Source organism: Equus quagga, chromosome 7 (assembly GCF_021613505.1).
Source record: "Equus quagga isolate Etosha38 chromosome 7, UCLA_HA_Equagga_1.0, whole genome shotgun sequence".
Taxonomy (NCBI): domain Eukaryota; kingdom Metazoa; phylum Chordata; class Mammalia; order Perissodactyla; family Equidae; genus Equus; species Equus quagga.
Window position 1 is genome coordinate 109,471,824 of NC_060273.1, and position 25,747 is coordinate 109,497,570.

General features: G+C 36.2%; 1 protein-coding gene across 1 annotated transcript in view; it reads left to right on the forward strand.

Annotated features, from left to right (window-relative positions):
- The window catches only part of SLCO6A1 (solute carrier organic anion transporter family member 6A1), a 139,917-nt gene that overhangs the window by 48,676 nt on the left and 65,494 nt on the right, over positions 1–25,747 (forward strand). The window contains exons 3-7 of the mRNA XM_046667813.1: positions 4,325–4,585; positions 9,478–9,663; positions 13,434–13,530; positions 20,149–20,270; positions 21,112–21,200. Coding sequence (XP_046523769.1) covers positions 4,325–4,585; positions 9,478–9,663; positions 13,434–13,530; positions 20,149–20,270; positions 21,112–21,200 — 755 coding nt within the window. The remainder of the gene's footprint in view (positions 1–4,324; positions 4,586–9,477; positions 9,664–13,433; positions 13,531–20,148; positions 20,271–21,111; positions 21,201–25,747) is intronic.

Genomic DNA, 25,747 nt, shown 5'->3' on the forward strand with positions numbered 1-25,747 from the left:
CCACTTTATGTGGGACACTGCCACAGTGTGGCTTAATGAGTGGTGCCAGGTCTGTGCCCAAATCCAAACCGGCAAATCCTGGGGCTACAGAAGCAGAGCGTGCAAACTCAACCACTATGCCACTGAGCTGGCCCCCATATGATTTTTGATATAATACTCCATACCAGGCATTCAACCAGGAAAAAAAACAAACCCTCAAAGATGGGAATTTGGAATTGGTTATCTGACCTGACTGGGCTTGAAAGCAATGAAAACAGCAATCTTTGTGCCTATGGAAAATGGTACATTGGAAGTCCATGGCATATAATGATAAAAGAGTTATTTAAATGTTGCCTGGGGTAAAGTTCTTATTGAAGGCAAGACTTTGGGAGACCAATGGCTTCTGCAATTGACTCCTGTGGTGAAACTTTTCACTACAGAATTCTAGGGTTGACTAACTGCTTCTGACTGCACTGGAAAGTTTACAGAAAGAACATGAAAACTTTAGGGCATGATTAGAAAATATACGAGCTTCTCTGATGGTTCTATGAGAATCTCTTCACTGTTAGCCACATACTGCATATTTTGAACAGTACCAACCCTTATTCATGGTTGCAGATTTGCAACATAAATTGAATTCACAGATTCACCAGATCACTTATGTGAGAATTGGGGAGAAGTGGAATCCCGAGAATTGGGATAAAGGCATTTGGGGGGAATTCAGTGAATCTGAGAATTGTAAACCCCAAAATCTTGAACCTTCTTTCCCAGTAGGAGCAACTATTACTCCTACATCTGAAGAAAAGGCAATTCTTTGCTTGAAGACACTGGATTTAGCTCACTGGAGTTAAGGGAGTGCTGATTGCCCACATGACCTACCATGCCCCCTCCCCACCAGCCCCGTTGCTGCCAGACTCATACCTGGAATCAGATCTCACCCTTCCCAGAATGATCAACATCATATCTTATACACCAAAAATTTGCCTGTTACTTCAGTAATGTCTCTAGGGGCGAATTTGTTTGGGTTACCAAGCGATGGGCTACCTCTTCTAAAATGAAGGAAAACTTTCTTCATTTGTACCACCCACCACTAAGAAAGAAACATAATTTTTGGTGAACGTGTGGTTTTTTGAAGGTATGCTGTGGTAGTATTATAGCGTCACTCAGGGGAGGCCCTGAAAAATAGAGGAAAAAGGAAATCCTTCCAGAGGGCAGAACGTTGAGCAGTACATCTGATTGTCCATATTGCCTAGATACCATGCTGCCATTGCCTAATGGTTAGATTGTTTGGTGGCTAGGAAGGCTCGGTAAGTGGTATGTCTCTCTGAATGGGCAGAGTTATCCTATGTGAATGTTCACCAGAAGAAATCCATTGCAGAGGAAGCTCTCAATAATGAGGTAGATAGATAACCATCCTGTGAATATTAGACAGCCTCTTTCCCCAGCCATTGTATCTCTTGTTCAATAGGTTCATGTTTATAGTGACAATTGCATCATGGAGGTTATACAAGAGCTGAATGCATGGATTTATCTTCACCAGAGCTGATCTGGCTGTTGCACTACTGATTGTCTCGTCTGACTTGCCACTGGGAAAAGTCAACACAATCCGGGAAATTTCTCTATTCCCTAGTGAAACCAACCAGCTACCTGGAGGCTGGTTGATTACATTGTCTACTTCTATTACGGAATAGGCAATAATTTTCCCTCACTAAAATAGATAATTAGTTGGATATGGGTTCTTTTTCTTTATCACCATAGTTCTGCCACAATGACTATAATTGGACTTAATGAATGCCTTATACACCATTATGATCATCTTATTTATTATCACATTGCTTTTAGTGAAGGAACTCATTTTATTGCAAAAGAAGTACAGCAGGAAGTTCATGTTCATGGAATTCACTGATCTGACTACCTGTCTCAATAACCAGAAACTCTTGGCCTTGTAGATAATTATAATGTCCTATTGAAGACTCAGATAAGGCTCCAGCTAGGAGACAACAATCAAAAAGTTTGGGGTTCTGTCTTATAGGTTGAGGCATATGCTTTGAGATAGCAATCTATATATATTATCTGAGATCAAGAGGTAGAAGAGGAGGTGAGTAGTGGAAGAAGAAAGTTACAAATATCAGCTGTGGTCTCATAACCATTTAGAGAAATAAAAACTGTAGCAACTATGCAGTTTTCTCGTTTGTTTTCTGTGTATGCACCCAAAACATTATACACGTTTGTGTGTGTTCCAATTTTTATATTTTTTCTCTTCCTCTTTCCCTTACTATTTTACAAAAGAGTATTGTGGGGGTTAACTTTACAATTTGTCTCTAGGTTACAGAATATTCCTGAATTTGAAGAAGAATTAATACCCCAACCCCAGAGATAGGCACGGTTACTGAAAGGACATTTCTTACTTTGGCTCTTATCTTCCTTGGCTACATCTCAAATGAGACTTGAAGAAAATTTTGGCTGCAGTGAAGTTTTTATATCTTTTTTTCCTGCCGGTTTTGGTCTGTTAAACTGTTGTGTCTCTAAGTCCAATTTGTGGGGGTTTTTTTTTTTTTGCAATATAATCCCCTCACAAATTTAGTTAGGCCTATGATATGTTTGCTTAATTATTTATTTATACCTGTTTATACCATTTATACCTTTGCAATTTAATTTCTATGTTAAAGAAAATCCATTCAGATTTGTGATTGAACTAGAAGAAGGATTAGCATTACCTTGAGATGGGTATGGTGACTGATTGGACTATGTGTCTCTCTTTTTTGGGAAAGAGAACATCTTTGTTTATAGGAATGATAATTGCAAAATGTTTGGCAGAAACTTGATGATGTTGCTATTAATTTAGTGTGGAAGTTTAAATATGGGAAGAAGGGTGAAAATGTATCCTGAGTAGTCTAAAGAGCGAACTCTACAAGTTATTTGTCTGTTGGCCATAAACTCCATTGTTCCCCTTCTGGACTCCTATTGCAAGGGGACTGTCTGCCTGTAAACTACATTTCCCAGAATTTCTTGCCAGCTGGCTTCCACTTAGGTCTTGCCAGTGAGAGGTTATGGCAGTAGATTTGACAAAGGGGCAAAGGGAAGACTTTTTTTCCCCCTCTCTGTTTCTGGTGATGTTTTTGGCAGCAGCAGAAATCCTGGGTAAGTGAAGGCTCCTGAACTTTTGCTCAGGAATTAATGCAGCTCTCTTAGCAGGAACAGTGGATGATTCAGCAGCACAGTAGTCAAGGGTTCTGCCTCTGGCAACTGCAATAGCAGCAGAAGCAGCAGGTGACTGTGAGCTGGCTTTCATAACATTAGCAAGAGTGTGGGGCCTGGCTTCTGGCAAGAGATAGTGATAGCGGTTCCAACAGCAGCAGCAGCAGCAGCAGCAGCAGTAGCAGTCAATTCTCCAGCAATTTTGGGCTGCATAGATATCATGTTTTTTTTGTTTAAAATTTTTTTTTCCTTTTTCTCCCCAAAGCCCCAGGTACATAGCTGTGTATTCTTAGTTGTGGGTCCTTCCAGTTGTGGCATGTGGGACGCCGCCTCAGCGTGGCTTGATGAGCGGTGCCGTGTCCGCACCCAGGATTCGAACCGCCGAAACCCTGGGCCACCTGCAGCAGAGTGTGCAAACCTAACCACTCAGCCATGGGGCCGGGCCCCATGAGTTTTGATTAGTAACTATTTTCCCGTTTCATTCCAACAAGTGTATTATTTTGTACCTAACCCTATGTCAGTTTCTTTTTATTTCAAACAAGTAGTATGATTATTTTCTCCTAGTTGGATGCTGAATGATAGAAGTGCACAGATAGTATGCCATTTATTTAATGTTCAAGAACACGACAAACAATATTCTATATTGTTCAAAGATATATCATTGTCAAAAAGGGTTTAAAAGACTCAGAAATGGTAAAGTTCAAATATAAGGTATAGGTTATGGAGGGAGAGAGAAGAATTTGGGAGTAAATGTTGAGCTTCAACAATTTTGATGTTTTATTTTCTATTCTGCATGGTAGATAAACAAATATTCATTAGATTGTGACTTATTCTGAAATATATTAAAATAAAAATCAATACTAAGTGAGCTGATTAAAAAGATCAGTATTCTTCAGTAAATTACTCATAAATGTAGTTTAAAAAACAGCTACAGAAATTCAATTAGCAAATATTTCATTGAGGTTAAAGCCTATTGGTGTTTTAGAAAAGGGATCATTATGTGCTTATAGATCTTAAACATTCAGACTAACGTAAAATAAACATGAATCAGTGTAAATTAAGTTTTGCTTTGTAAGATTACAATGTTGACCTATTTTCTCTCTTAAAATGCATATTATTGCTTTCTTCTTTTCTTTTTACATTTTAGGTATTGTGTTTGGTCTTATAGATCTGAGCATTGACTCTTTTGAGAAGGACAATCAACTGAAAACCATTGAGAGTTTAATGTTGTCATTGGGTTATGATATTTCATCTTGCCTGGTGGTAGTGTTTGTGGCATACTATGGAGGGAGAGGAAAAATACTAAGATGGATTACAGCTTCTTCCTTTTTAATAGGATTTGGATCACTTTTATTTGCTTTTCCATACTTTAGTGGTGAAAAGCTTCCACTGAATGTAGAAACTGAAGGTAAGGTTTTAAAAGATACTGTCATACATCAAATCGTTATTTCTTTAAACTGTTAGCTCTAGGATCTTAAAATAGACTGTGATATTGTCTGTCTTTACAGCCATCCGTATGTATCTATTTGTATGACCAAGTTTATTAAGCAAATTAATTGTAGATCCCTAGTATCATATATGCCATTCTCTCATCTCATGATCATATACACTTTCGTGTAAGAGATGTGCTTAGGAAGAAGAAAGAATATTTTGGGATAATTATTTTGTGAAATTGTTTTTATCAGTTTTCATATATATTATAAACTTCTTGAGAACTTTGGTAATTCCTCTGCCTTCCACAATATGCTTTAATTAATCCCTTTATTTTCACCTCAACACACATACACACAGCACAAATACAAACATAAGCAAACTTACACACACAGAAAGAAAGGTCAGACCTTTGCTAGCTACTCCTACCATTTCAAAATGGGAACTGCCCTTTGACATAGGACTTTGAATCTAAAAAGATTGGTGGCATCTTCAGTTTGTTCATTTTTTCAATTTATGCCGCAATCCTTTTGCTACTCTCAGTACATAAAGGCCATTTGAAGTTTCATAGCACTATTTCTGACACTATTGTGTCAGGGACTTTCTTGTTGTGTAGAGGCTTGTAAAAGTGTTGGAATGCATTTTCCTGTTTTGGCAACTTTAAGCTGGGCTTTAGCAAGATGTGGTGGACAAAGGCATGAAGATGTCTCTGTGTGTGTGTATACCTGTAGGTGCATGCTTATGATGTTTAAAAAATATGTTTATGATGTGTGTTTACAATATAAATGAAAAATAGTTCATATAATAATTTATATAATATAATTAATATGTTTCTATACTGTATAATTCAGATATTAAGCTATATAATATGTACATATATTTATAATATATTTATTATATTTATAGAATATAAATATGTAGACTAAGTAGATTTATTAATTTTTAAAATATACTTGTAATGTGTTTGTTATATTTGTAGAGTGGACAGTTGGTTGAACTAGACGATGGCTCATGGAAAGAGAGGGATGGGAAACACTTCATTCCCGTTCTTCCCTCTTCCCTCTTCTGGTCAGAAAGGGTACAAAGTTATGAAGTGCTGCTCAAGACACATGAAAAATGCTGCTTGATCAGTACTCGATGAGGAGTCACGGGGGTAGAAATAGTACAGTCTTTCTTCCTTTGTGTCTTTTTTATATCATCTAGATTATACATATTTTGTTTTCTGCTTGTGATTAGGAACATACAGTTTATCAAACGACACCTATTCAGCATATTTACTGGGTGACCCTCTGCTTGGTATTAAAAAAAGCAGAAATAAAGTAAACAGTCTTTGCAGTAGAAGTACTCATTTCATACATCTATCTATGTAGATATTTTACTTATTTTGTTTAAAGGTTTAGTTATTACAACACTAATTTTTCTATTCTATGTTCACAGCTCAGTTTATATATATTTATTTTGAATTCCTATAGTCTCTTCTTTCACCCTTTTTTTTATGTGATCTTTGTCTTCTTCTTTTCTGAATATCTCTTCTATTGTGTTCTTTTCTACACTCCCCAGTTAGCTGGTGTGCTCATCTTCCCTGATAAGTGGTCTGAACCTCTTTAGAATAGTGCATTTACCACCACCTCCCACTCTCTTTGTCTGCTCCCCCAACCCCATCACAGTTTTATACACTCATGCCACGTTGATCTTCAGCCCCCATGCCTCAACAAACATGTATCTATCATGCTCCACTAGTTAAAACTGAATTTTTTCCACTAGTTCATGAACACACTTGGGTCACAGTCTGATCTTTAGTTTCTAGATCTCTACATTTAACATACCCATGGTTGTAATGTCCTGTCTCTTTACTGAGAACTTCCTAAATATCTATTATTCCACTCTCTGATTATAGCCACTAATTCTTCCAACTCACTCATATAACAAAGATAGCAGTTTTTTCCTTTCATTGCAGCCTTCAATCTATTGACATGTACTTTCTCCCTTTATCAGATTCTCCTTGCTGTTACTTTCTTTCATTTATAGCTTATTTTATGTTCCTTAATATGAAATATTAGAGTATTTCAAATATATTCTAATCATTATCCTAAGCCCCTTGTCCCATTGTTCTTCCTCATTCCTGGCTTGGAAAACTTTTGATCCAGCCATATATCTTTCCTTTATATCCCTGGGCTGCTGATGAGTATTTTAGAGAAAAATTGCACAAGAGGACAGCTTAGTCCCACAATGAATTTGTTAATGTCAACCTCTATTATGCTCTCAAATGGATCCACTCTCTCCCATAATTTACAACAAGAATATTAGACTTTCCTCATGTCTTAGTTTGGGGCTGCTATAACAAAACTGTCACAGCCTGGGTGGCTTAAACAACAGAAATTTATTTCTCACAGCTCTGGAAACTGGGAGGCCAAGATCCAGCTGCTAGCCAATTTGGTTCCTGGTGAGAAGCCTCTTATGTCCTCAGATAGTGGAGAGACAGAAAGAGAGAGAGACTTGTGTCTTTTCTTACAAGGGCACTAATCCTGTTCATGAGGGCTCCATCTTCATGACTTAATTACCTCCCAAAGGCCTCATCTCCAAATACCATTACATTGAGGATTAGGGTTTCAGCCTATGAATTATGCGGGGACACAAACATTCAGTCTATAGCACCTCTCTTAACTCTTATCTTCTGTGTTGGATGGAAAATACATGACATAATAGAAAATTGCCTTAACGTCTTACCATAGAAACTATAATTCCACCTATATTTACATGTTGACATTCTTTACTTCTTCCTTCCTGTTAAAATGGAAGCACTATGCTCCTGCTAAACATCCTATGCTCTCCTGCTCCTTGGGGATTTTATTCCATTGGTGATCGGCTCCCTCTTCCTTCTGCAAATTCTCGCTCTCTTTTGGTTTCCACTCATTGACACTTAAATGTGCTCAAGTTCTTCCAATTCTTAAACGACAAAAACAACAATAGACATAACCCATAGTCCTCTTTTAATTACTTTGCACAACCTCTTCATTTCACTCACAAACTGTTTGAAAGAATTCCATGCTTTCTGGCTTCATCTCATATTCTTTCTTCCGCTCTAAACACAGCAGCAGAATTATTTTCACCAAGCCACCAACATAATTTATTGATATTTAATATAAATAAACCATTTTACTTGTTATATTTCTTGAACTATTACCAGTATTTTGTAATATTGACTGCTCCCTCCTTGAAATTTAGCCCAAACAAGGGATTTTTTTTTAACTTAAAGAAGAGCTCTAAAAGACTAGTTTTATTCTATTGGTGGAAAACATTTATTTTCAGATGTTCGACAGCAGGAATCTCAGGACCATGATCCCTAAGAGAAGGGAAAGAAACAAGTTGAATTTTCTAGGAGGAGGCAAGAGTAGTAGACTAGGGAACTATTTCATTATCAGGAGGATGATGTTTGAGTTCAATAATCACAACTTCACAGTGAGATTTGCATGCTTGTGTGTTTTCCTCCAGCCACATTCAGCTTTCAAAGTGTAGGTGTAGATTAGGAAGAAGAGTTTCAGTTGACTAGGGTGCAGTTTTCCTGGAGGATTGCATTATATGACAGAGAGCAGGGGGTTTAAAAGTGTTAAGATGACAACGATAGAAGAAAGGACACAAAGGGGAAATTGGGATAGTGAAAAGGAGCAGGGTCAATGGATTATAGGTGCTGGTGGGTTGTAAGGATTGTTGGAATTGGATTACAAGATGGAGTGAGCTGAAAAGATAGGGATGGTTTGAGTGTAGAGTGCTTCAAAGTGCAACTAAGAAGGTTTGTAATTATTCTTTTTGAAAATTTAAAATGAGTAGCTAAGGTAAGTGGAGTACAAGTACATGGGAGGAGAGTTCAAGGAACGAAGAGGCAGGGTATTGGAAATACCACATGAATACTGATATCAGCACAAGTTAAACATGTCTCTGTAAAACTGAATCATCAGTGTTCTGAATCACAATTCTAGAGACGTCCTCACATCTGACATGGAATAAAATATCTTTCCCTATGAGTAGTGAACCAGCTGAAAATTTCCATAGGGTGCTATTTTGCAATTTACACTTTAACCAGTTTTCCACAATAATATTTTAAGAGCGTTTGTTAAATTCCAGTCAAAATGGACACAATCAGAATGATCTAACAGCATTGCCTGTATCTACAAACTTAGTAACAAATGCAATTCCAACAAACGTTTACTATTGTTCTACAACCATGTGAATAAAAAAAGCATAAGAAACAGACTGTCACCCAAAGGTTTTTAAAATCTAGTGGATTACCATATAATGAGTAGCTCTAACAGAAAGAAATTTTTATTTTATAATGCCTTGTCCTTATGAACCTAAGTTCTAGAAGTTAGTGACTAAAATGGGAAATTATTTAATCAGAGTGACACAAAGTTAATGTGAAGATTGCTGAAGAAGTGGATATAGAACTAAACTCAGAATAATCTTTGATAATTTAGATAATCTAGAATATTAAAAAATACTTGTACTCTGGGGTTAAAAGTCAAGGGTACCAGATGCCAAATTTAAGAGGAATATCTTTCTGTGTGTTATGCATGTGTGTATGTATATATACCTATGCACACGTAAGTGTGTATATACATATAATCATGCGTACACATTTATATTTGGTTTATGATATGTGCATCTTTTCCAGTATTCCCACAAATTTTCTTTTGTCATTGCATTTTCTGAGAACATGATGATTGATGGTAGAACTACTACATTCAATGTAAATGAAGTGTTAATTAAAAGAAAACAGTGTGGTGGAAATAGCTTGTAAATAAAGATACTGCGTATTTGTTGTATGTTTAACTTTTGATTCATTTAACAAAAATATAATTATCTTTTCAAAAGATATTTGCCAAAAAATGAAGATTATCAGAACTTGCGGGAAAACCTCATCATCATTCAAATCAAAATATGTATCTTTCTTCATCCTTGGACAGTTTGTGCAGGGAATTGCAGGAATTCCTCTTTATGTCCTTGGAGTAGTCTTTCTTGAAAACAACGTTGCTGCACACTCATCTGGTACTTATCTAGGCAAGTTGTTTCTTTTTTCCCTTCTAATATGATTGACCTATTTTGAAATTTTATTGTTTCTATATTTTGCTGTGTGTATCTAAACTGATATGTAAGTGCTAATTATTGGCCCATATAATAACATTGTAATAAATGATAACTGCTATGCTTAACTTCAGAATCACATTGCCTTGCAGGACATTTGGTCCTGTCCAAAAACATCCATGGAGACATTTGGTCCACGCTAAAAGGTCTTTAATATTTGGCCCTGCCCGAAATGTTCACTGAGACATTTGGTCCATGATTTGTTAAATAATGCAAACACTTAACTTCATTAAAATTTTATTTACATTATTTTTATTGTAATTCTTCTCACCTTTTCATTGTTAGTGCATGAATCAGTGGCATAGTATAACCCAGTATTACACCGTGCACAGTAAATTTCTGAGTGAACTGCGTTTGTGCCATCTTGAAGGTGCCATCACTCAGTAATGTGGTACTGCCACTTAAATATCAAATATTGTCATAAGTTATGTAAATAAGAATTCTTTTATCATCTTGGGTGCCGATTTGTGCATCATAAATAATTTTCTCCGTATAGTCACTTTATATTCTTCTGGAATTTCAATTCCATATAGTGAAATTGGGTTTGGAGGTCGATGTCTGTTTTGAATTCTATTTACTTGTCTCGTTAAAGAGTTTCTCTCTGATAGCATTAATGGGATCTCTTCATCATGAATATTACGGAGAGTTCTTTGAAGTACCTGTGATGGTGTTGCATTTGGTTCTTCGGCGCGTTTTTTTTTAACCTATTCAGGATTTTCCCTACTTCCCCTCAACACTAATGTTGTGCTGATGTTTTTCTGTCCTATTTGAATGATTGTAATGTTATCCAAATCCTGATTAGTTGTACATCGGGCATTGCAGATTCTCCTTTCTTCACAGCACCAGGACCTTTTGCTTCCATCTCTGTTAAAGGAATGGAAATGGTAGCAAAAACTATCATAATGTAGCATTGGCTTTTCGTTTTGTGAGTATACTATTTCTGCCATATTCTACTGAGAATTTTCAAATAAAGATGTCATATTGTGAAGCAACAGAAGAAGGGTTATTTTTCTTTTTACTTTTGTAGCCACCTGACCAATGGTTGTTGGTTTACTGGTTGGGGAAACCTTAGTAATGCCTTATGGATTTGACACCCAGTTCAGCTAGGCTGCATCAGCTAGTAGGTAGGCACCAGCTGAGGGTGTGGTGATCCAGCTAATTGGCAGGTAAGTGTGGAGTCATATACTAAAATCTCTATAAATAGCAGCAGACACTTCTTGTGGTCTACTACAATTGTACTTTTATAGGACATCAATTCAAAGGAAACATCACCCATTAACCCTGGGTGATGGGATAGTTGTAGGCGGTTAATTAGATGCCCAGTATCTCTTTCATGGTGGCTGTTGGACCTGACTGCTATGTGGTAGGAGAGCCACAGTGGTTCTTCTTCTGAAGAACCTGTGTTTACATCAACGTGTTTGCTGCCTGTTTTCCACTGTGGCTTGACCAAGCTCCTCCTTTCAAACTCTGCCCTTATTGAACCACCCAGCCACATCCAGCCACATGCCCAGTGACATATTAATGCACCATGCATTGGGAGATCCCCTACTTGTCATCCTCTGTGCATTTCTCTAACTTTAGGTCTGTCTCTGTGTGCATAGTTAATATAAATCACTCTGTTCTGCAAGAGTCAAACCCCAACCCATCTACCTAAGCCCATGTGCCATTATCAGCTAAGCTACCGAGGCAAGAAGGGTTATTATTGGCAATACAGCCTCAACACGATTATTGGACCAATGAAACATGGTAGTATTGTTTATGTATTAATCCTGTAAACCAAAAGTATAAATAAATGTTATGGGCTATTTGAACTTAGGAACCTTTTCTATGTGTGGACGTTTTTGATAGGACCAAATTTCAAGGACTTCTTGGTGTGGACCAAGTGTCTCAATGGACATTTTGGACAGGACCAAATATCAAGGGCCTTTTGACTGGACCAAATGTCTCTAGTATCACATTGAAGCACTTATTTGAGATTTGGAATTGTAGTAAGTCATCTGAAGGTCACTGGAAAGATATAGAGCAAAAGGAAAAGTATGTACTTTAAGTAATAAAAACTATTCTCTTTCCCTACATATATATTGTGTTTATATATATTTGTCATGTCAAACTATGTAGGCTGCAGTTCATTTCTCTAGGGAAAAAAATGTTAAATTACCAGGTTGAATTGCTTGAGTAGCTGTGGGTTTAAACTTTGGGGATATAGGTGGGAAGTTGCTGCCATCATGTCCAAAAGGAAAAAGAAACTGTTTTATGCTTCCTCCATGATAGATTCAGTGTGGTCCTGAAATCATCATCATTATTGTACTAAGCTCTTACATACATTAACTTACCGAATGTCTTTAGGGGACTCTGAAATTTGAAGTTAATGAAAACATAATCTTGTTCATCTTATCAGGGAGAGAAGTGATATGCTATTTAATTGACTACAGTGTAGTATCCTCCATTTACAGCATTTTATGCTACTGTATCTGACAGTAAGTAACCCCAGGGTATATCTCAGAATAATCTGTACTTCCTTAGATTGCCATAGCTCCTGGTCCTGGTAGATCATCTATTTATACAGGGTTATCTGTCACTTTTGAAAAAAATTTGAAGTTGTTTTTCTATACTTATTGTGAAGATGACTTAAAAGAAAATAGCATTTTGCAGCAAAATAATAATTTTTCCACCAGAGGCAAGGAAAATCATGTCAATAAACTAAAATAGATGATATTCATATTTATGCTTGCTTTTAGAAAAAAATTTTTTTGCAGTGATTTATTAGGGTTGGCCGAGGGTGGCAACAAATCTGCTTGTTTTATTTTTGGTTCTACTGAATGGTAATGAAAGCACACGTCTGTACACTGCCGAGAGAAGCTTACTTTATTTCCATCTTCTGCTACCCTGGCAGCTAAGGTGAGGAATGCAAAGGTGATGATTATGTTAAAGTATCATCTTGCTTTAGTACCACGAATTAAAGTGAAATAAGGTATATTGAATTTATATTTATATTAAATATAAATATATTTATTTACAGCCTGTTAAATATATAGATTAAATAAGTTACAGTGAATTATATAATTATCTGACTTTCTCTAATACATGCATTGGATAGCATATATGATGGTTAATTTTATGTGTCAGCTTGGCTAGGTTGAGGAAATTAGTTGTTGAGTCGAACACCAGTCTAGATGTTTCTGTGATCTTTTTTAGATGTGACTGACATTTACAGTCAGTAGACTTGGAGTAAAGCAGATTCGCCTGCATAAGTCAATGAGTGTGATCCAGTCAGTTGAAGCCTTTCAGAACTGGGGTTCTGAAGACTGGGGTTTCCCAAAGAAGAAGCAATTCTTTCTCCAGACTGTGACATAAACACTCTGCCTGAGCTTTTCCAGCCTGCTGGCCTGCCCTGTGGATTCCAGACTTGATTGTGGATACAAGACTGTAACATTAACTCTTACCTGAATTTTTAGCTTGCCAGCCTGCCCTAAATTTGGACTTGCCAGCCCCACAATTGCATGAGCCAATTCCTTAAAGTCTCTCCTTCTCTCAATATTCTATCAGTTCTGTTTTTCTGCAGGACTCTGACTAATAAAGGATGCTATGGAGCTTACAGAAATAATCCATTTCGGTGACATAATTTTTACCATCTTGTGACAAAGCTGGCTTATGTAGTTGTTTGATGTTCCATATTTATTTTCCAGGCATTTTGGAAGCTTCAGAAATATTTGGATATGCTTTGAGTTATGCAACAGGAGCATCTGTAATTAAGGCCTCTAAGAATAGTACTTCTGAGGAAAAGTAAGCCATTTTCTTTCCTTTTTTTCTGTTTACATTGTGTAAAATATTTATTGAATAGATACTGTAGCTTATAAATATATTTATTTAATTTGTAATAACCATACATTTAGAAAAATACATGTAAATGTGACTGATATGCACATATGTGTACATATAAATACATCTAAAGTATATATTTTTAACTTTATAGCTTGAAATGTAATTTAAAAAACACTACTTATAATGACAACCATACTACTGATTCCACATATAGCTTTTAAAAAATTGTGGTAAAAAACACATAGCATCATATTTACCATCCTAACCATTTTTAGGTGTAAGTACAGTAGTGTTACGTGTATGCACATTGTTGTGCCACAGATCTCTAGGACTTTTTTGTCTTACACAGCTAAAGGTCTATGTCCATTGCACAGCTCCTCTTTTCCTCCTTCTCCAGATCCCTGGCAACCACCATTTTACTTTCTGTTTCTAACAGTTTGACTGCTTTACAGACCTCATATATGTGGAATCATGCAGTATTTGTCTTTTTGTGACAGGCTTATTTCATTTAACATGTGCTCAAGGTTTGCCCATGTCGTAGCACATGACATATTTCCTTCTTTTTTAAGGCTAAATAATAGTCCATTGCATGAATCTACCACATTTTCTTTATCCATTCGTTTGTCAATGGACATTTAAGTTACTCCCACCTCTTGGCTATTGTGAATAGTGCTGCAATTAACATGGGTGTGCAAACATGTCTTTGAGATTCTATTTTCACTTCTTTTGGATATATACCCAGAAGTGAGATTGCTAGATCATGTAGTAATTCTATTTTTGATTTTTTTGAGGAACTTGCATACTGTTTTCCATAGTGGCTGCACCATTTTACGTTCTCATCAATAGTGCACAAGGTTTCCAATTTCTCAGCATCCTTGCCAACACTTGTTATTTCTGCATTTTTTAAAAAAACAGCTAACCCAACAGGTGTGAGGTGATATCTCATTGTGGTTTTTTCATTTTTTGAGGAAGATTAGCCCTAACTACTGCCAATCCTCCTCTTTTTGCTGAGGAAGACTGGCCCTGAGCTAACATCCATGCCCATCTTCCTCTACCTTATATGTGGGACGCCTACCACAGCATGGCTTTTGCCAAGCAGTGCCATGTCCGCACCTTGGATCCGAACCGGAGAACCCTGGGCTGCCGAGAAGCGGAATGTGCGTACTTAACCGCTGCGCCACCCTGCCAGCCCCTCATTGTGGTTTTGATTTTCATTTCTCTGATGATTGGTGTTGAGCGTCTTTTCATATACTTGTTGGCCATTTGTATATCTTCTTTGGAAAAATTTCTACTCACAGCCTTTGCCCATTTTTTAATCACATTTTTGGTTGTTGTTGAGTTGAAAGAGTTCTTTATATATTCTGGATATTAGCTTTTTATCAGATACATAGTTTGCCAACATTTTCTTCCATTCCATAATTGCCTTTTTATTCTGTTGATTATTTCCTTTCTCATGGAGTTTTTAAATTCAATGTAGTCCCATTTGTGTAATTTTTTTTTTGTTGCCTGTGCTTTTGCTGTCATATAAAGAAATCATTGTCAAATCCAACGTCATGAAGCTTTCCCCGTGTTTTCTTCTAGGAGTTTTATTGTTTCAGGTCCTATATTTAGATCTTTAATCCATTTTGAGTTATTTTTTTGTATATGTTGTAAGATAAGGGCCCAACTTCATTCTTTTCCATGTGGATATCCAGTTTTTTCAGCACCATTTATTGAAGAGACTATCCTTTCTTATTGTGTATTCTTTTCACTCTTGTCAAAGATCATTTGACTATATTTATGAGAGTTTATTTTTGGGCGCTCTGTTTAGTTTCATTGGTCTATATATCCGTATTTATTATCAGAACCATAGTGTTTTGATTATTCTAGTTTTGTAGTATATTTTGAAATCAGGAAGTGTGAGGCTTCCAGCTTTGTTTTTCTTTCTCAAGATTGTTTTGGCCATTTGGAGTCCTTTGAGATTCTATATGAATTTTTAGGATTTCTTTTCTATTTCTACAAAAAGTTCCAGTGAGATTTTCATTGGGATTGCTTTGAATCCATAGGTCACTTTGGGTGGTAAGGGCATTTTCACAATATTGTCTTCAAATCCAGGAGCACAGATGTCTTTCCATTTATCTGTATTTTCTTTAATTCTTTCAGCAATATTTTGTGGTTTTCAATCTACAAGTCTTTCGCCTTGTGCAGGTATACCTTGGAGATATTGCAGGTGCAGTTCCAGACCACTGCAACAAAGCAGACATCACAATAAAGTGGATATTTCAATAAAGCAAGTCACATGAACTCTCAGGAAGAGGAGCCAACTAGCTCCTCTTATTTATTGCCAACTAGCCAGCTAATTCTATAATTATTTATTGCTACAGATACTACATAGAAGCTCTTCTGCCAGCTCCCCTGCCAAGTCATCTGGGTTCTTACCTTGCTAGTGTGAAGTTTTAGTAGCTGCCAGACAAGTGTCATAAAGAGGGACAGATAAGGTGTCAGAGAATAAGCTGTATGTTGGATATATTTTGTTTGACTCTCTACTTTCGCTCTTCTTTCTAAAATCTTCCCTAACCTCTTCTGTGCCCCAGGAAGCTGACCTGAATCAAGAGCCTCAACATAATCCTCTGCACTCTGGATTTCAGTTGGACTTGGCCAATGAGAGGGCAGGAGCATATTAAGGCTAGTTCTTTTATCCTCTCAGCTCCGTCCTGAGGGGGCTGTACCCAGATTGGCTGTACCTCTATTCTCAAGGCCACGGTTCCTTTTAGGCTACCCTCTCCATTGTTAAGCACTGTTTCACTTGACATTCAGGCCTGTGGTAACAGCTTATTGCTGTTACTATCCCCAGAATTTTGTACTAGGCCTCGTTCATTTCCCTAAACTCTGCCCACATCACTGGAAATAGTCTACTTGTCACTGTATCTTCAAATTATCTAATGTGACTATACCATCTGTTTCCTACCAGGATCCTGACTGATACTAAAAATAGTATCAGAAGTATCAGTATGACTCCAGAACTGGGTTGCATATTTGTATGCACATATAACCTCCTTGCTGGGGGTAAATCAGACATAGTTATTAATATGATCACAGGTTGTAGAATGGGATTAAGTCCAGGAGAGGGCAAGACTGGGAAATTAAGTAGTTGTAATGTTTAATCATTAGGGTGACAAAAGTGATTTTAAGACTTCTGGGTCATATGGCTTCTTTTAACAATACCAGAGAACATTCCCAGGGAAAAGGAACCATTTAAGGGTGCGGATATTAGCTTCTCTCATCGAGATAGAAAGAGAATAACCACTGTTTTATAGCTCCACACAGCCGTGGCTTAAAATATAGGAAATCCTTCTAGTGCATGGAACTTTAGGCTGGTTTTCTGCTTAGCATAGAAGGAGGGATGGTCTAAGGTATAACTTTTTGCTGATTTATGATTGAGTAACCAGGGACTTAGAACAAGATCAGAAAATAGATAACAAGTAGAATAGGTGAATGAACCTCTTGGAATGGGCACCTGAAGAGAGTATATACTTTGAGGGAGGCTCTTTAATCAGTTGAACAAGAGAATCGATACTGTTAACGTCAGTCAGCCTCTCTCTCTTTCTAACCACCCCAGTTCTTCCTCAAAAATCCCATGTAAAAAGTGGCCTTGGTGATAGTAATGGTGACTTGGCATGAGTGCAATAACATGGACTTCTTCACACTAAAAATACTGTCTCATCAAGAATATTTACCAAGATATGAATATTACTACTACTGAGTATCCAACTTATCAACAGTAAAGGTCAACCCTGAGTCACCAGTATGACATCCATTGGGAGACAAGCTGTTATCAGGTTGATTACGTTGGCCCTCAGGATGATAAATACAGAATTCACTGGTTTTACTCTGTGCCCCCTTATCCGGAAATAGCCAGCTTGATAGAATGGTGTCATGGCTTGGTGCCCTCCACAGATTTTGGTGGAGCCTTTAGGGTTTTTTATATATAATACCATGTCATCTTCAAACAGAGAAATTTTACTTATTCCTTTCTGATTGGGATGTCTTTTATTTCTTTTTCTTGCCTAATTGCTCTGGCCAGTACGTCCAGTGCTGTGTTGAATAAAACTGAGGAGATTGGGCATCCTTGTCTTGTTCCTGATCTTAGAGGAAAAGCTTTCAGCTTTTTGCTGTTGAGTATGATGTTAGCTGTGGGCTTGTCATATATGGCCTCTATCATGCTGTTGAACATTCTGTCTGTATCCACTTTGTCAAGATTTTTTATTATGAATGGATGTTCAATTTTGTCAGGTGCTTTTTCTGCATCACTTGATATGATCATATGATTTTTATCCTTCATTTTGTTAATGTGGTGTATCACATTGATTGATTTGTGGATGTTGAACCATCTTTGCATCCCTGGAATAAATTCCACTTGATCATGGGGTAGGATTCTTTTAATGTATTGTTGATTTAGGCTTGATAATATTTTGTTGAGGATTTTTGCATCTATGTTTATTAAGGATATTAGCCTGTAATTTTCTTTTCTTGTAGTGTCATCTCGTTTTGGTTGTATAGTTAAATTTAAAATCCAATTTCAATTTATTTTTGCATACAATAAGAGGCATAGGTCAAACTTCTATGTTTCCCTCAAAATGATATCTAATTGTACTGATAACATTTATGATAACATTTCATTTTTTAAAAAATTAATTTTTTATTGAACTTACCATCTTTATCATAAATTAAATTTTGCTGTATATATATATATAGATTTTCTTGTCTCTTGTCTCTCTCATGTCTTCCCTGATGTATTTTTCTATTCCCATGCCAAGACTATGATGTTTTAATAATTAAAGCTTTAGCATATGATTTGCTATTTGGTTGGATAAATCCCCACTCACTATTATTCATTAAAAATCAGGGGCTATTTTTGCAAAATGACTCTCCGAGATAAATTTGATAGTCTCAGGTTATAATCAAAGCATTTTGATTTGAAAAACTTGAATTTGCATGTCATATTGGGACTAATTGTTACCTTTTCTTGCAGGAACATGTTATATTGCTCTATTTTTTCTGCTTTTCTTTTATGCCCTTCAATAAAGTTTTATGATTTCTTTATTGAAGATAACCCATTAAGCTTATTCCTAGTAATTTCATGTATTTTGTTAGTATTGTGCATGGAATCTTTATGTTATTACATTTCCTAATCAATTATTTCTAGTGGGAGGAAAATCTTTTGATTTCTAAGCTTGTCTTATATATATAAGTCACTCTATTAAATTTTTTGCTTTACACTTTGTAGTTCTTTTAGTTTATTTTCCTCAATCTTCTAGGTACTCAATTATTTACATATATCTAATACCATTATGTGTAATATAATGCATATAGTTAGAATACATAGCTGAGTTCAAAGCGAAAAAAGAAAAAAAGGAAATTTCTGAGTATTATAATCAACAAGGAAACATGTAACCCTAGTGACAATCTGGAGTTGGAAGTCCTTGAGCATAGCATAATCAAATGTATATGCCTCCTGCATAATGGAAATCAAGATTGCAAACCTGTGTCATTATAAGTTGGATTTTCTATCCGGGAATAATGTAGCAATGGATAAGGAGTTGTCCCATCAATGAATAAAACTGAGAATATTCTCCATATTCTATGAAAGATTAGGCCTATTAGCAAGCTACTCACCAGGTCTCTGTTGGCAATAGAGTCACCCATGAGAAACCAGCACCTCCATATCTGTGGCTCCTATGCCTGTGGGCGTGTTTTCACTATGGCTGGTTGGACAAGGTCTTAAAAATGTGTGGAACTGAAGACAATGGAGGCTGTGTGGTAATAAACTTCCTCAAATCTTCTCCATAAATGATACCAAATAACTTCACCACATTGAAAATTCTCCACAAAATTGTGGCCTCTGCATTATTGAAGACAAAGAATGCTGAAATTGCAAAATAACTGTGAGTGGAAAGAGAAAATCAACAAATTCCAGCAAAGGATCCTTCACGTTCCCATCCCACCCTGCTCTCTGCAAAGCTTTGTGGTTTGGCAAAGGCAAACCGAGAAAAACTGCAGGGAAGACAAGACGAAGACTAACAGAGTCTTAAAGGTGATTAGATATGGTCTCTAGAACGGTAAGTCATGCTTAGTATGAGAGTTCGAAGAAGGGTCTGTAAGAAAGAGATTTCAAAGTATGTGTGATTTAAATGATCAGATGCCAGATTGTGCAATTTAAAGGGCCAGGCTTGCCTTAAAGGGCTAGGTGCATAATTAAAGGGGCAGGAATGATTTTTAAAGGAAAGGTGAGATTTAAACGGATAGTCTTCCAAATGCATGGCCTCTGTTGGAGAAAAACGTTAAAAAGGATCAGAATTACTCTTTGCCACCTGAGTGGACAGGGGAAAATAAGGTAAAGGGAAAAATTTAGGATCCTTCAGGACAAAAGAGAACTACGTAACTGGGGGACTCACAACCATTCACTCTCAGCAAAACAAACAACAAAAGAGACAAATGAACAGAAAATGTTCCCTTTGTCTCTCTCTTTTTCTCTCTGATTATGGCTTTGTTTGTAATACAATACACAAAATTGAAGATTTTTGTTTTTCTCTTTTAAAGCGTTGAAGACAGTAGGGATAATCTATATTGGCTGAAGACCTGGTGGATTCATTTTGTTTTTGTCTCACTTATTGCATGGTCTGCGTTAATACCACTGTCATGCTTTCCAAACAATGTCCGAGGTAACTATAAGAATATCGTTCATTAGATTAAAGGACAGTAGATTCTTTACCCCCACCCCCATCCCCTATTTCAGAATATGGCTGAACTACATTTCTTTCTTTCATGAGTTTGATGTGCTAGTATTATTTGAACAAATGAAGCTGCCTGCATCCAAATATTGTTTTATTTACGTACCAGACTTTCATTAGTATATATTTTTGCTTCTTGTCATTTCTTTTTAAAGATGGTTTATATCTAGAGTTCATAAGTTTTCTTAATAAAAAGAAGCATATTTAAATCTATTTTACTAGCATTATTTAATACATACACTACCTCATAGAATTGTTATAAGATAAAATAATATGGTTAACATTCTTTTGGAAACATTAAAAAGTACATGTAAAATTAGAGAAATCAAATACTCTCCTAATGGTAGTACATTTCATTGGCACAAAATAGTTTTAGTAATGGCAAAGATTGCTGTTTCATATTTTAGGGCTGTGCTATTAAATACTGTAGTCACTTGCCACATGTGGCTATTTAAATTTTAAATTAAATTATAAATCCATTTACTCACCTGTAGGGGCTGCATTTCAAATATTTAATAGCTACATATAGTTCGTGGCTACAGTATTGGACAGTGCAAATATAGAAAATTTTCATTATCACAGAACGTTCTTTATGACAGCATTGCTTTAGAAGAACATGACTTTGCTTAATTAGATTGACTTTAGCTTGGTCAAAAATAGCTCTCTTGCCATTCCAAGATAAACTGGGTTTATTGAGATATATACATATATGTATATATGTGTTTTAGTTATTTGAACATGTCATAAGATTCTTTTACTTGTTAACATATAGGTACAGCAAAGATAAAAGCTGGGAAACGTAAACAGCCTAAAGATCAAGAATTTGGAACTAGTATCAAGGATTTATTTGCTACTGTTTGGGTAAAGTAAAATATTTTACGTGAACAAGCCAATTAAGTTGACCTGTACAGTTTTCTAATAGTGGACTTAAGAAAATAACCATAAAGAGTTCAACTTAAATCTGAGTGGGACCTGAAGTCTTAATTAACCTATGCATTTACAGATAGTGGAAAATAAGACCCACCTTACCTAAATGGCATTGCCAAGAACTTGGCTAGTGTTAGGTATTGGTGCCAAGTATTTTCCTTCTTCTATTTCAATTTTATTTTTAATTATTTTGTGTTTATTTTTTCCCTGCAGAAATAAATAAGACGTTTACTGAGATGGCATGCAGGTATTAACATTATCTTTTTATTATGTTTAAATGACTTAGAAGAGAACTCTAGAAGTTAATAAATGTTCTCCAAAACATAATTTATGGAAAATATCTCAGTATGAATTGGAGAAGAATTGTTTTTCTTTTTTTTTTTAATAAATACTTGCTTTTTTTTTTTTTAAAGATTGGCACCTGAGCTAACAACTGTTGCCAATCTTCTTTTTTCTTTTCTTTTTTTTTTCCTTTCTGCTGTCTCTCCCCAACCTCCACCTCAGTACATAGTTGCATATTTGTTTTTAGTTGTGGGTCCTCCTAGTTGTGGCATGTGGGACGCCACCTCAGCATGGCCTGATGAGCAGTGCCATGTCCGCGCCCAGGATCTGAACCAGTGAAACCCTGGGCCGCCATAGCGGAGGGCACGAACTTAACCACTCCACCACAGGGTCGGCCCTAGAATTCTTTGTTTTTCTAGGTGAGAAACAAGACATACAATACAGGCATAGTGGGGTTAAAAAACCTCAACTTCTAAATAGTGATTCTACATTCACTTTGCTTTCTCTTCTCCTATTCGTAACTTCATCCTTTATGTTGCCTGCAGAACTGTATTTCTCACATGCAGATTGTATCGAGTCATTTTCCAGATTGCTGGGTAGGTGAATTTCATGCTCTTTTAGCGGGACTTTGTAGACTCTTCACAACAACGTCAATTGAATTTTTCTGCCTCATCTCAGAATTTTATTGCTGTCTCCCCCACATTCAGACACTTGCTCTTTCCTAGAAATATTAGCTGCTTTCATAGTTTTGTTCCTTGGTAGATGCTAATCTCTCTACTTCAGATGTTCTCTCTTCTCCATTGGAAAAAAACCTCTTTGTCAAATCTTATCTTACATTCCTAGGCAAAATGAGTTTCTGCTTCCTTAATGCTTTCACTGCTCTTCATTCAAACTCTAATCTAATCTCATCTATATGGCAGATATATACAGTCTAACTCTTCTTAAAATGAATAGATATGTTGTGTAAAATCAGAAATTTTGTTTACTCGTTTTCATTCAAACACCAAATGTGTATCTTTTTATCAAATCATGAACCCTTCCTAGTGATGGATTATAGTTCATTCAGATTTTTATTTAATTTTGATTTTTGCCAAAATGTTACATGTATATATTTTAACAATACAGAAATAAATTAGCTTTAACCTCTTTCATATTGTTAAAAATTGATACAATTGATAAAAGACACTTTTTTCAGAAAATGTAAATAGAGTGCTTTGATTATTATTTGTGAGGATGCAAAAGAATATAATGCCTAGTTAATGGTCTTAAGCTTCTGCCTGACACTGGCTGAGTGGGTAACTAGAAGATATCTTTATTTTTAAATTTTTTAAATTTTTAAATTTTTTTATTTTTTGAGGAAGATTAGCTCTGCGCTAACATCCGCCACCAATCCTCCTGTTTTTGCTAAGGAAGACTGGCCCTGAGCTAACAACCGTGCCATCTTCCTCTACTTTACATGTGGGATGCCTGCCACAGCATGGCTTTACAAGCGGTGTGTAGGTTCATACCCAAGATCTGAACTGGTGAACCTCAGGGTGTCAAAAGTGGAATGTGGGAAGTTAACCACTGTGCCACCGGGCCGGCCCTGTAGAATATATCTTAATCCTTTTTAAAGTTTGTTAGAAGGTGGGACTTCTAGAATGTCAGAATGAGGACCTTGGAAAATCGTCACCTCCAAAAATAGTGGTTGAAACTGGCAAAATTGTCAACAACCATTTCAAAATTCTGGAAATTAGGACTACACTTTAAGAATCACCCATCTAGTTTATCAGAGACCTTTCTACTTACCCTAATTCTGAAAGCACAGTTTCATAGCAGGTTCTGCATATGTCATTGGCTTGTACGTTTAGTACATGATAGGTGCCTGTCTTAGGAAGAAGGAAGGTTAGGAAACCATAAATAACCTTGTGATATTCTTAACACATTGCCACAAGGTGGCCAAGAGCAAAATAATAGCCGAGAGTGAAGTTGCCTTGCTTTAAACCCACTTGGACTTTATGTAACAGTAATTGGAGAAATTCTTTTTTTCAATTTATCAAGTAAGAACTGGCTACGTGTAATTTAAATGGAATAACTTGTTACTCTTTAGAAAATTTAGACTTTTTTCATTACAACCTGATAGAACAGTACCCATCTAATTTCTGAATGAGAACAAGTTAACAGTTGTTGAAGCCCACCATTTAAAAGGGTCCTTAAATAGTTTGGGGGACATTACTATTTTATGTGCCTTAGTTTCTATTCTGTAAAACGATGGTAATAAAAGTACATACCTTACATATGTACTCAGAATTAAATATATTAACATGTGTAATGTGCTTAGAACAGTCCCTGGCATACAGTAATACAATATAAGTGATTATTTTAGTTTTTCATATTCATCTCCTTTTTTATTATGTAGTGTCACTGTGCTAGGTACTAAAGATACAATAGTAACTAACATCCTTGGCTTTATGGAGCTTATGTTCTTGTGTGGGTCTCAGATTAAAAACCAAAACCAAAACACAGATTTCAAAAAACCTGATTAACAACTGAGTAGAGAAAATTCTCTGTGAAACCTACTTTGTAAATGGGGTAAAGAAGGCTTCACTGAACAGGGAGCATTTAAACAGAGGAACCTAAAGGGTGGGAAGGAGTTAGCCATGTGAAGAATGATCTTTAAGAAAATTCCAAGCACAAGTGACACATGTGGAAAGACCTTGAGGCAGGAAAGATTTGGGCATGTTCAGTTTAGAGAAGACTTGTGTGTTTGGAGCGTATTTGCTTGATGGGGAGAGTGATAGAATAGTAGATTGGTGAGACAGGCAGAGGCTGGCTCATGAAGGTCCTGGTGCGACATGGCAAGAACTTTAGACTTTGTTCTTAATGCAAGAGGAAGTCACTAATATATTTTAAGTAAGGGAATAATATGAACAGGATATAAATTTTGTTTTAAGAACTTTTAAACATCACTTTTTGTGAAAAATGGATTAGAATGGGATAAGAATTGAAAAGGCAGTGCAGTTTGGATGTTGTTTCGGGAAGTTTTCCCTAGGTACTGTAAATGGTTGAGTTTTTTATTCAGCTGTAGTATATGAGACCCAATTGCAGGGGTCAGTTAAAGAATCACTTGGTATTATAAAATTCAGGACTACTAAGGATGATTTGCCAGCATGATCTGAGTTTCTGGAGCCTTAAAAAAGAAAGAAAATAAATCAAAAGACTAAAATATGGAGAAGCCAATGTTCTGAAATCTAAATATAGACATGTAATATTAAGATCCAGCAGAAAAGCCTATGCTTCTAGGCTCTTGCCTTTAAAAATTGTACCAGGCTGAGCTTCAGAAAGAAAACAGGGATAACGGGCCATACTTTAGGGAGTCTACTAGACAGAAAACAATTCCCACTGTTTGCCTTGTTACACGGTCTAGGGAAGGAAACTGCACAAAAACTTAGGGAAAAACTTCATAGCAAGATTCTTCTTTTAGCTTGAGAAAAAGAGTGAGTTATCAACTAGAAAATAAGAAAACCTTTCTGAGCCTTACTTCTGAGCTAAGAAATTGATGCAATAATGGCACCTTCCTCATAGGAATGTAAGGTGTATAGATCAGTGCATAGTCCATGGTAAACACTCAATAGATACATCAATAATATGAATGCCTACTTGAGATGTTTCTCATTTTAGATTAGGGAAGGATACTGTGCAAAAAAATTAGGGAAAAACTATGGAACAAGATTTTTTTTTTTATCTTGATAAGAAGAGCGGGTTATCAACTAGAAAATAAGAAAATTAAGGAGACTAATATGCGGAAGTTGGCTGAACAAAGGTCTACTGTCTTCTTCCTCTACCAGTCCTATAATTCAGTACCTCCTGGTTCATGACACTTGGCTGGTATTGTTTGCTTGAAATCCAATGGCTGTTTAGAAGCGCTTGAGATAAGGACTGATGGAAAATCATTCCAGCAAGCAATGTATCAGCCAGTAGAATGTGTCACTATCATTATAAGACTTATTGACCAACAGCTGGTTGAAATACACACCTTGTGACTTTCTAGGCATAGATTATTTTTAAAAGTCTTCTTGTCATGAATTTTTATTAAAGGGAGCTATTTTTTTAATTTAATTTAATTGAGTTCATAATAGTTTACATCATTGTGAAATTTCAGTTGTACATTGTTTCCTGTCTGTCACCACATAAGTGCTCCCCTTCATCCCCTGTGCCCA